The sequence below is a fragment of the Gracilinanus agilis genome, chromosome 1 (assembly GCF_016433145.1).
Source record: "Gracilinanus agilis isolate LMUSP501 chromosome 1, AgileGrace, whole genome shotgun sequence".
Classification (NCBI taxonomy): Eukaryota; Metazoa; Chordata; class Mammalia; order Didelphimorphia; family Didelphidae; genus Gracilinanus; species Gracilinanus agilis.
In genome coordinates, this window is record NC_058130.1 from 341,423,459 (window position 1) to 341,436,595 (window position 13,137).

General features: G+C 35.6%; 1 protein-coding gene across 1 annotated transcript in view; it reads left to right on the top strand.

The window, feature by feature from the left end:
- LOC123236733 (ras GTPase-activating-like protein IQGAP2) overlaps window positions 1-13,137 on the top strand; it is a 124,062-nt gene that overhangs the window by 50,971 nt on the left and 59,954 nt on the right. The window contains exons 10-11 of the mRNA XM_044663129.1: window positions 4,435-4,602; window positions 6,602-6,744. Coding sequence (XP_044519064.1) covers window positions 4,435-4,602; window positions 6,602-6,744 — 311 coding nt within the window. The remainder of the gene's footprint in view (window positions 1-4,434; window positions 4,603-6,601; window positions 6,745-13,137) is intronic.

The following is a 13,137-nucleotide window of genomic DNA, read 5'->3' on the forward strand; positions in this document are numbered from 1 at the left end:
ATATTGCTCGTTTTTTTAAGAGAAAAATCACATAAACCCCCAAATAAACTAAAGTGAAAAATCATATGCTTTGATCTGCATTCATACTCTCAATAGTTATTTCTCTGGAGGTAGATAGCATTCTTTGTCATAAGTCCCTCAGAATTGTCCTAGAACATTGTATTGCTGAAAATAGTTAAGTCTATCACAGTTGATCCTTCCACAATATTGCCATCACTGTGTATAATGTTCTCCTGGTCCAGCTTATTTCACTCTGCATCAATTCATGTTGATCTTTCTAGCTATTTCTGAAATCATCCTGTTCATCAGCTTTTACTGCAAAACAGTATTCCATCGTCACCATCATATACCACTATTTGTTCATCCACTCACCATTTGATAGACAACCCTTCAGTTGCCAATTCTTTTGTATGCAACTTGTTTTTTTATTTACCATGTTCCTCTAAAAAACCTATAATTCTTAAGTTGGTTCTGTGCATCCTGTCTATCATTGCTGTTTTTGTTTTCTGCTTTTCTTCTTTCAGATTGTCCTTCACCTCTGGGTATTTGTATTTCAAATCTGTTATTCTATTTTTTGCAAATAAGGCTTACTCTCAGTGGATTCAAGTTTTTCTATCCTGTTTCATCTTGGGCTGTGCAAGACATAAATTAAACTTTCAGAATTCAAATTTCTCTCTTAAATCATTCAGGAACAACCTTTTGTATGTGGTTCAGCATCCATTGAATTCCCTGTCTTATCAGGTGTTGATTCATTTTTTCCCTTGTTTTACAATATTTAGTCACAGATATATGGACTTATTTACATGATCTGAAGGCCATTTTCCCTTCTGCCAACAGTATCATTCTTATTGGTTTATCTGCTTCTGTGCAAGATCTTTTAACCTATTTGTTTTCCTCCTGAAATATTTGGTAATTTATTTTTTCCCTTTATATACCCCTATTTCATTTTCTTTCCAAGATACTCAGTGTCAAAGCTACTTAAGTCTCCTCTCACCCTGGGTAATTCATGATTTATCGGCCTCATTCTCTCCCAAATGACTTCTCAGGAGACAGACTTGGTCCCAGATGGTTGACAGAACCCTTTCCTTTAGATGTGTGTGTGTGTGTGTGTGTGTATGAGAGAGAGAGAGAGAGAGAGAGAGAGAGAGTCAGTCAAGTCAAGAAGAAGAAGAGAACACTTTGGGGAGCACAATATGGATGATAATCCATCAAAGGAAACTAAAAAGGAGAGTGAGGGGGGGAGGAAGGAAGGAAGGAAGGCAGGCAGGCAGGCAGGCAGGAGGGCGGGCTAGATATCCTACCCTAGTTCTGCCCCCTTTTGGTTTTTTTTGCAGTGCCAAGGGGATAGGGACACAGATGAGTTCTATGGGAAGCCCATGGGTCAGGTTATTCTGCTGTTCTAGAGAGTTTCTAGTAGAGGAGGGTGTGCTGAATAAGTAAGTATGTTAAAAATTAGGAATTAGCCCTCTTTGTTGTTCAGGGTTTTACTTGGGGTTTTTGTTGTCTTGGGTCCTAGAGGCTACTGAAATTACTGTATCTCATCCCCAATTCTTATGCTGGAGAAGTTTGAGAGATTGTGAGGATCTGGGAAAGTATCTAATCTTCCATCTTGTTAGTCACATTAGCCCAAACCAACACAGTTATTATCATCTTCATTTCACATATCAGTAATCAGAGGTTCATAGGAACTCTGCTTGTCCACATATAGCTACTAAATGTCAGAGTCAGTAGAGAAGCCTAAAAGTTTCTCCTGACTCATCTAGTGCTTCTCCCTTTTACTACCCTCTTGTACTATCTGTCCTACTTCTTGTGCAGCTCAGATAAGAAGATGTATGTGAAAGTGCTTTATAACTTCTGGGATACTATGAATCTGTAAAGGGAGGAATAGTATGATAAAGGGCAGTGGAAATAAGGTTTTGCTCTTCTTACAGTTAGATGGCACAGTGGATAGAGTACCCAACCTGGAGTCAGAAAGACTCATCTTCCCAAGTTCAAATCCAGCCTCAGACACCTACTAACTGTGTGACCCTGGGCAAGTCACTTAACCCTGTTGGGCTCAGTTTTATCATCTATCAATGGAGAAGAAGACGACAAACCTCTCCATATGTCTTTGACAAGAAAACCCCCAAGTGGGTCACAGAGAGGCAAACACAACTGAAATGTCTGAGCAACAACAAATGCCAACTCTCAAGATCTGAATAAAAGATTTTAATTTAGTTTTGTTTTTTCAAACCCTTACATTCTATCTTAGAATCAATACTAATATTGGTTCCAAGACAGAAAAGTAGTAAGGGCTGGCTTGCCCAGGGTCACACTGCTCAGAAGTATCTGAGGCCAGATTTGAATGTAGGACCTCCTGTCTTTAGGCTTGGCTCTCAATCCACTGAGCTACCCAGCTGCCCCCAAGCAAAAGCTTTTAGAGCCAGTATGTTCTCATAAGAAATAAGTATTGCATTTGGAGTCAGAAGACTTGGGTTTGCATCCCACACTGTCACTTACTACCTATTTAACCACAGCTAAGTCACCTCATCCATCCAGGGCCTCAGTTTCCTTACCCAATAAATGGAGAAATTAGAATAGATGGCCCTCCTTTCAAGTTTTAAATTCATGGTTTTCAAAGAATCACTTTCCTGAGGCAGCAAGAGCAGTGCATTCCTTCTAGCTATCAATTTTGACATTTCAATCATTTTCAATATTGACAGTTTTCAATCAATAAGTAATTATTAAGCAGCTGCTATGTACCAAGCACTGAGCTAGGCAAAGTTAAAAAAAAAAAAGAATCAGTTTTACCCTTTAGGGGCTTACATAGAGAATAAAAGATGTGTCCTTGAAGTCAGGTAGATAAGGATTTAAGTCTTGCTCTGAAAATATTAATTGTATCACATAAATAAGTCATTTTATACCCCTTCATGTCTGTAACAAAAAATTTTTCTGTTCACCAAGAGTGAACTTTCACACTAGGAATTACCCACAATGATGAAGTTGGAGTTCTAAGGCAAAAAAGAAAAGTTTTAAAAGTTTTCTCTGGGTTGAATGTGGCTATTCCTGTACCCATGTTGAACACCCTATTCTTTGCCATTTTTTAATTTCTTCTTGTTTTCTTTCAAATGATTAACTTCTTTCCTTGTCTGTAACATTCTGCTTCAGCTCTTTTCTCTGATCTCTAAAAGCCCATCTTCATCAATCTTTCCCTGAGCATGAACAGATGTTTTTTTTTTTCATTCTTTATCCAACTTAATGTTGTTGTGTCTGTTTTAGAATCAATGCTAAGTATTAGTTCCAAGGCAGAAGAGTGATAATGGTTAGGTAATTGGGGTCAAACGACTTACCCCAGGGTCACATAACTAGGAGGTGTCTGAGGTCAGATTTGAACCCAGGTCCTCCCATCTCCAGACCTGGCTCTCTATTCACTCCGCTTCTTGTACAACTTAATGTTAAGAGTCCAACTAAACAGAAAGCCATGAAAATTGTTTCCATTTATTGTTTAGAAGCTTAGTTTTTACCATTGCCATGTTGTGCCCTTCTGGAGCCATGTACCTATGGTGACCTCTATATTCTGCTTTGGTGTTTTTATCAACTCTTTTCAGTGATGGACTGGCATAGATTTTGTGAGCTAACACTCAAAATATTTTATTTCCTATAGAAATAATACCATTTCATTCGTTTATATGTTTAAAATAAATACCAACTATGCATTTTTCTCATCTCTTTTTTTTTCTTATAAAATCATATTTCGTTTGTTATCCTCACCTTGGGTTTGACATTTCAGAGTATGGTGGCCTCAATATGATGAAACACACAAATGTTTTAAAAGGCAAAGCCACTTCCCAAGTCAGTTGTTCATATGAACAAACTGATTTCTGCCTAGAATATAAGCATAGCAATGTCTGTTTAAGATATGTTTATTATATGAAACAGGGACATCTCAGACCTTGGAATGTGTAAATGAAGAAAATTTACATTATTTTCAATGGCAGTTCTAATCTTTTACACAAAATTCAGATTTGGTAAGAGGAGAAGTCCTGGTCAGTGTTTCAGATTTGTTGTTTGAGTTAATCAATGCCCATGTTAATGCTTTGTTTTGCTCTGTAGGATGGCCTCTTAATGTTCTGTGAAGGTTACCAAGAAATATTTTTAACTTTTAAAATTAAAAATCCAATATTCCTCATATTTTAACAATATCTAGTTTGTCTGGCGCCTAGATTAGAGGGTGTAATTGGTGACTTTTGGGATACATCTGTATTCCAGCATTTTGTAAGGCAAATATAGAATGTACCTAATTGCCAAAGATCAAATTCATTGTCTACTTCTAAAAGTTTCTTAATTCATTGTTACTTAGGGGTTGATTCTTATCTTTACATGCCTTTGGGTACTCTCTTGTGTGAAGAAAAGATATGTGTCTGTTGGAATGATTTTTTTTTTTTGGTCACTCAGGGTCTAAGCAGATATCTGAAATTAATCGTTCTTTGGAGAATGAAGATTCACAAGTATTCCTGAGATTACTACAAACTACCTATCCACAACGAAGTGAAATAATGTCCCTGTATGCTAAGAATTATTATAAAGCTCTTTCTAAGGCCAGGAAAGAGAAGTCGTTTGGAGGTAAACCTACTTTTCCTTAAGAAACAAAGATAGATTGCCTGCTATGTTCTTTGAGTCATTCTTCTTGTATTAAGAATGGTCTCAACGCTGATATTAATTACTTGATATTTACATAGGCTTTAAATAAAACCTGTTGGGCACATTACATACTATGCCTCATTTAAACCTAGTAACAAGCCTATAAAGTAGTTGTCACAGGTATTGTTATCTGTAAAAATTACCGTTTGGTTGTGGAGGAAACTGAACTTTAAAAAAAAAAATTTTCTTGGTCACAAAGCTAGTAAGGATCAAGAGGTGAGATTACCAGAATATTCCTGACTACAAGTCCAGAAATCTCTCAAATGCACCTCCCCAGTGTAGACTACACTCAGTCCCTCTTGAAACCAATGACACAGCTTTGCAAAAATCCCCTAACTCCTCTGAACCTGTTCCTTCCTCTACAAAGTAAAGGGTTTAAATTCAGTAATCATCTAGGTCCCTTATAACTCTGTATTTTAGGGATTCTTAACCTGAGGTTCATGAACTTAAAAAAAATTGTATTTCCAATAAGCTGCATTTCAACATAATTGGTTTACTTTGTAATATTATGTACTTAATATCATGCATTAAAAATATTTTGAGAAGTGGTCCATAGGCTTTGCCATATGGCAAAGGACTCCATGACACAAAAGAGATTAGGATTTGTGTTGTAGGATAATGATAATAATAGTAATAAAAATATAAATAAGAACCTGAACAAATCTTTGAGGTTTGCAAAGCACTTTATTCATGTTATCTCATTTGTTCTTCAAAATAAATGTGCAAGGAAAGATGCTCTTGTTATTCCCATTGAAGTAGGATTTGAACTCAGGTCTTCCTGACTCTTAAGTGAGGCAACTCTATCAACTATACCATCTAGCTTCCTCCATAAATGTCAGGTAGGAATAGCCACAGAACAGAGTGAAACGGATGGTCTACAGAATACTCTCCAATTTCTCCTTTGTTGTTTTTACTTCTGATGATAAAATTTCTTGGAAGGGGGGGAAGAGACAAATGTCATAGGAAATAATCTTCATAAGTATGGCTGGCTTTGGGGAAATTTTCCTAAAACCCTATGCATTTTCAACTTGCAATTAGAAACATATTTCCAACCTTTGCTTAATGATCTTTTCCTGACACACTAGAAACTCTTCCTTCGTATGTTTCCTCTCTGAAAAGAATGGGAATATATTTTGGGAGATAAGAGAAATGAATGTCTTTATCCTCCTCATCCAACTATGATTTTAATGAGGGGTACCCTAAATTATAGATAAAAGGTTTGAGTTTTAAAACTACAATTGAGAGGCAATTAGGTGACTCAGTGGATAGAGCCAGGTCTGGAGATGGAAGGTCCTGGGTTCAAATATGGCCAAAGATACTTCCTTGCTGTTTTATCCTGGGCAAGTCATTTAATCCTAATTGCCTAGCCCTTACCACTCTTCTGCCTTGGAATCAACACTTAAAATTGATTCCAACCTTACAAAATTCCAACTTTACAAAAGGTAAGTGTTTTGTTTTAAGTCCAATAAAAGGTTATAAATGTAAAGCAACTGTTTTACTTCACAAACCCAATCTGAAGTTGTACACATTTCTGGAAGATTAGAACATTCCTTATCATGACACTCTCTAGTCATTTTTTTCTACTTGATATACCCATAAAGCTGTTAAGTGATTGACACCTGCATATCCTGACTGAACTGTTCTCAAAAATCAGATTGTGTGCTAGAGATTTACTTTCCCCAGGCTCTCTCATCTAACCTTAATCTGTAACTAAATTAGTAAAATGGTAGTTTTCATGGTAGTTTTAACTAGCCCATTGGTCTGGAATGGTACTTTCTTTCTCTTCAGCTTTCTTTCTAGCAACCATGACTGGACCAGCTCCATGTTTCTTGTTAAACACTTTCCTGATATTTCATATGATGAAAGGAAGACTATACTGCCATTACCTTCAATAGAATATATATCATATTTTTGCATTTAGTGACTCAAGAAGGCTCGTGGTTGAAACTCAGGTTGCGTGACACATATAACTACTATTACAACATAGAAACAGAAGAGGGTACCTGGATTTATCCTGAAGATTTTGAAACTAAAGTCTCTTGGCTGACCGAACCTGAAATTAAGGTATGGTACTAACTTCATTTGAGGTCCGTAAAGAAATTTAACAGAGAAGTCAATAAGGGGAGAGAAGTCTTATTTATTTTTGTCTCTTGCAGAAGGAAAGTTTTGTTTTTTTTAAGTGTGAGAAGAGCTGCCAATAACTAGCTTATTTGAGGAATGGGTATAGAGAGATATTATCATTAGAAGTGAACACACTGCTTTATGTGACCTTCCTGCCCAATCTTGATGTCTTAGCATCACACTCATTTATTTAGTTTTCATTCATCTTCTATGACAAACTGTTGGGTTCAAGGAGTTTGTGTGTGTGTGTGTGTGTGTGTGTGTGTGTGTGTGTTTAAGCCCTTAGCATTTATACTATTGGTTCCAAGGCAAAAGAGAGGTAAGGGCTAGGCTATTAGGGTTAAGTGACTTCCTTCCTTCCTTCCTCTTTCTCCTGAGCTCCAGTTTCACATATCTGCCTATTGGACATTTCAAACTGAATATCCCACAAGCATTTCATAATCAGCTTGTCCAAAACAGAATTTCATTTTTCTCTTTAAACGTCCTAGCCTCATAATCATCCTTAGCTCCTCACTCTCCTCAAAGCCAATAAATTATGAGGTCTTTTCCTTCACAACATCTTTCACATCTATTCACTTACATGGCCACCTCCTTATATTATGTTCTCATCACCTGTATTATTTAGCCTTCTAATTACTCAAATCTCCTCCTTTCACCAATTCATCCTCCAGACAGCTGCCAAGATGACATTTCTAAAGCACAAGTCTAACTGTATCATTCCCCTTCCCAGTAAACTCCTATGACTTTCTAATTACCCTCTAGAATGAAATACAAACTACATTGAGGATCACTGAAAAAGTAGTTGAAACTATCAATAATTTTAGCAAAGTAGCAGGATATAAAACAAACCCACATAAAACATTTAACTTTTCTCTATATGTTACCAACAATGTCTGCAAGAAGAAATAGTAAGAGATTTTAAAATAAAGTATATAATAAATTCCAAATAATATTTTCAAAACTCTCCTGTTAGTGTGTGTTTTCTTCTCAACCTCTTTTTATTTTCTTCTGTGCTTTTAAAATGTTTCTTTCAATGATCCTTTTCAAGGTTGAGGAATTATTATTACAAACCTACTTCTTTTGGCCTCTTAACTTACCCTTATTAAAAACTGGAGAGAAACACTTTTTTTTTAACAATTAAACATAGTCAGCCAAAATGGATTCATATATGCTGGTCATGTCCAAAAACATATGTACTGGGGCAGCTGGGTAGCTCAGTGGAGTGAGAGTCAGGCCTAGAGACAGGAGGTCCTAGGTTCAAACCCGGCCTCAGCCACTTCCCAGCTGTGTGATCCTGGGCAAGTCACTTGACCCCCAATGCCCACCCTTACCAATCTTCCACCTATGAGACAATACACCAAAGTACAAGGGTTAAAAAAAAAAACAAAAAAAAAAAAAAAAAAAAAAAACAAAAACATATGTACCTTACATCACCAGGATGTCAGGAGGTTGGTAATAACCATTCTTATTTCTTATTACTATAACCAAAAAATTGCTAGAAGGGGTTAGAAAAATAGAAATTTGGGGTAGGATATTTACCAGGTATCATTGACCAAGAAATAATGAAATTTTGACACGAAAGAGATGAAAATTGCTAAGGTGAAAGTAATGGTAGAGAATCAGATAGAAGAGGACATGAGAAAGAATAAATTCTTAAGTAATCTCAAGAATAATGTAGAGCATAGGAAATTATAGAGAATTATACCTCAAGAGGACCATCAGTCACCCTGTCTTGGAGAAGAACTCCATTTAAGCCAGCCCAAAAAAATGCCTGCCTTTCCATTTCTAAAGGGGTATAGGGTGGAATATTTAGAGAAGACTATTTCTCTTGAAGATGACCAAAGAAGAGTCTATAATAATTGAGGTAAAAGTTATGAAATATTGCATTTTATTTAAATTTTCATTAAGTATAACTATGTAAAAATGTCTCACTAGACTATCGTTGAGGACCTTACATCACATTACCTTTTGGAGCTAATGTGGTCTTCCTATGAAGTTATTATACCTGAATCTGCTAAGGATCCTTTTGTGGCTCATATTAAAAAACAGTTTGAAGAACGAAAAAGTTTTCTGTTTAAAAAAGAGCCTTTTGTGATCAAAATACAGGTATGTGAGCTAAGTTAACAGCAAAAATTTATCATCAGTGTTGTGATGTTTCTCTTGTGATAATCGAATCTTCTGGACAAATTAATAACTTTTTTCTTTGTTAATGATGAGGACTTTCTTTAGGAGATTTTATATTTGGATATCCCCAAACTTTAGCAGATACAGTTATCTGCTAATATTCACTGGAATTTGGGACCTTAAATTTGCCAGTGGGTAAAAGGATGGCACAATATTCTCTGCCCTCTGATGAGAGGGAAAAGTAGGTCAATCAGTATTACCAGCTTTCATATCAAGACAAAAACTTTAAGAATGCTCCTCCTCCATTCCTAAAGTTTGCAGCCTGGTATAATGTAATAGGTATGATATTTGGAGCCAGAAGACCTATGTTCCTATTCTGACCCTACTGCTTATATTAGCCTTTGGGATCTTGGGAAAATTACTTAACCTCTGGCAACAGTTTCATAATCTGTGAAAATGGAGAAGGAGGGAAAATTAGGCCAACATCTCTTATCCCCTCCAGTTCTCATTCCATAATTCTATAATCCAAAAGTCTCTACTTGCATTTGAAGTGGATACCAGGTTTTTTATTCCCTGCCTTACAGTATCATCTTCTTCCTTACCAAAAGGATACTGGCTTTCCCTAGTTTAAAGGTGTTCTTATTTTTGAATAAATTATTGAAATCAGCACCCCTGAAACATGAAAATAAAATTTTCTATTCTAACCATCATCCATCCCTTTGCTATTTAAAGAGGCTCCTACATTCTTCCCTTACATCTAGGGATAATAATACAAAAAGATTTATTTAAATTCAATACTTCTTCCCTAAAAACTGATGGCACTCTGAAATCCATCTTCATTTTCCATAATGCACTTTGATTACATTTTTTGTTGTTTCTCTTCATCTATTAAATGTCTTTTCCTTTGGGAACAACAACTAAAATACAGAGATTAGTCAGATACTCCTCAGTTCAGAATGTATCCGACACTTAAGCATTGCCCTAATGACATAGAGAAGGCCTAAAGACAACTCTAAGCCTTTTTTTTTTCCTTAAAAAAAACAAAGGGGGGGGGCAGTCATGATGGTGGAGTAAGGCCAGAACTCTCCTGAGCTCTCTCAAATTCACCTCTAAACAAATATAAAATAATGCTTCAAAATCAATTTCAAAATGGTAGAATCAAAAAAGGATGAGATGAAACAATTTTCCAGACCAAGACAACTTAGAATGGAGAACAGGAAAAGTGTGTTTCACTGAGCTAGAGGGGTGCATTCCAGTGCAAGTGCCATTGGAGCCAGCCAGCAGTGAATCACATGCCATGGAAAAGCCCAGCAATTTGGCTACACATACTGAGCACAAGACATTTGGGACAGTGCCCTCTCCACTACAGGAACAAAGCCTAAATTTAACATAAAATTAAAAGTCATTAAATTGGATGGAAAAATATACAAACAACAAAAAAAGAACCTGAAAAATTACTCTGGTGACAGGGAAGATCAAAATATAAACTCAGAAGAGAGGATACATATGAATTGACATCAGGATTAAAAGAAATTCTTGGAAGAGCTTAAGAAAGATTTCAAAAATAAATAAAAGACTTGTGAATGTCACCTTCAAAGAATAAACTGGAAAATGGAGACATGGAAAGCATAATCCAAAGATACATATATGTTTGCCAGATAATTTTTTCTTTGATGTGGGAAGAGAAGGAGGAGGGACTGAGATGCGTGTAAACAAATTTTATTAAATTGAAAGATAATAATAGTTCCTACCTTATAGTATTGTTATAAGGATCAAATAAAGTCATATTGTTTTACAAATAAATAAAAGAGGTAGAAATATTAGGGGAAAAATGAGCATGATACAAGAGAATCATGAAAAAAAAATCAGCTTGTTAAAGGAGCAAAAAAATGTGGAAAGATGTACAAAAATACACCAGATAAAATAACTCCTTAAAAAGAAGAATTGGCCAAAAAGAAAAAGAGGTTTAAAATTTTTACTTGAGAAAATGATCCCTTAAAAATTGGAATCAGGCAAGTGGAAGCTAATGAGTTCATGAGTGTTCAAAAAACAATAAAACAATGGGCAGCTGGGTAGCTCAGTGGATTAAGAATCAGGCCTAGAGACAGGAGGTCCTAGGTTCAAATCTGACCTCAAGACACTTCCTAGCTGTGTGACCCTCTGCAAGTCACTTAACCCTCATTGACTATCCCTTATGACTCTTCTGCCTTGGAACCGTTACACAATATTAATTCTGAGGTGGAAGATAAAGGTTTATAAAAAGGAAAAACAATAAGACAAATTCAAAAGAATGAAAAAGAAAAGAAAATGTGAACTATCCCATTAGAAAAACAATTGGAAAATAGATCCAGGAGAGAGAATTTAAGATTTATTAGACTACCTGAAAGCCATGATCAAAAAAAGAGTCTAGTTATCTATTTCAAGAAATTTTCAAGGAAAACTGCCCTGATATCTTAGAACTACCAATCACCTCTAAAAGTGTTATAAATAAAAATTAATCTGGAGGCTTATTACCAGATTTATTAGCATTTATTAGTAAATAGAGGGAAAGATAGAAAAAAAGGTTTTATCCTTTCTAACTTAAGGCAAAAATCGAGTCCTCCATTGCAACTGGCTGAGGCTTGTCAGAGATGGCCAGAGAAGATAAGAGAGCAGAATGAGAGAGATACCAGTCCAGGGAGCATGTCAAAGAATAAATCATAAAAGCAATCTATAATTTCATTAAAGATATTGACAACAATAAGAAAGCATATCAAAATTTATAGAATGTAGCCAAAGCAATACATAGGGGAAATTTGATCTCTAAAAGTTTATATCAATAAAATCAAGAAAGAGTAGATTAACAAATTGGGCATGCATCTAAAAACAAACTAGGAGAAAATGAAAGTAAAAATCCCCAATTAAACATCCAATAAGAAATTCTCAAAAAGAAAGGAGAAATAAATGAAATTAAAAGTAAGAAAACCATTGAACTAATAAACAAGTTTAGAACCTACTTTTATTTTTAAAAATTAATTAACCCAGCAATACCCATATTAAATTTGTTTCATTGGGTGGTCAGGGGGAAAGGGGGGGACCCTATGTTTTCTAAAATATTTATAATACCTCTTTTTGTGGTAGCAAAGAACTGGAAATTGAAGGGATCTAATGGTGGAGAGGGGAAGGAGGGGAGGGAAAGGTGTTAACTAGGCATTTTAATGTGTCAAATAAATAATTACTTAAATTTAAAAAATAAAATAAAATAAAAGAATGCAAAACATAATTAGAAAGTTGAAAAAGGTGTTGGGAAAGGGGGTGCTAGGAAATAGAGGTACTTGGCATGACAGGGAGGATATAGAATCTGGAAAGTCAAGAGCAGAATGGAATGAAGATTGAAGGCTCACTGATCTGAGGCTCTCTACAAGATAGAAGTTCTAGATGAAATGCAATGACGGAAGAATATAGTGAGTATGGCAAAAAAGATATTTCAGGGTTAGAATGCTCTGGGACAGGAATAGTTGGATTTTCCAAGAGACCTCAGGTCCAGAAAGAAGTCTTAGAATGGTCTCAACAACAGTCTGGAAATCTGGAAATTCAAGAGAAGAGTAACAAATAGTCAAGGAAATCATCAGCATATTATCCATACCTCTGGCATGTCAAAAAATGTGTCTGCCATTCCTTATGTTGAGTCCATCATCCCTCTGTCAGGAGACCCCCCACAGGTCCTCTGGTATCTAGTCATGCATTGTATTTATAAGAAATCTTACATCTTCCAAAAGGGCTCCTCTTTACACTGTCCTTTTTTATTCTATTGTATTTTACATTGCTATTGTTATTAACAATTTCCATTGTTCTGGATCTGCTCACTTTGTATTATACAATTATTTTCCATAAGCCTTCTTAACTTCTTAGCCTTCTCAGAAATTCTTTTTTATCACTTCTTAAAGCACAATTGTATTTGATGACATTCATACACCATCATTCGTTCAGCCATTTCACAATAGCACTTAACATAGTGCCTGGTACATAATAAGTGCTGCTTAAATGTTTATTGATTCCTTTATTTCCACTTCCTGGCTACAAAAAAAACGAACTACTACAAATCCTGTTTTATACGTGAGTCGTCTTCCTCTTTCTCTGATTTCTTTGAGAATTAGGCCTTATTGTAATATTTGGTGGGTAAGAAGATATCCACAAGTTAGTAATTTTTTGTACATAATTTCAAATTGCTTT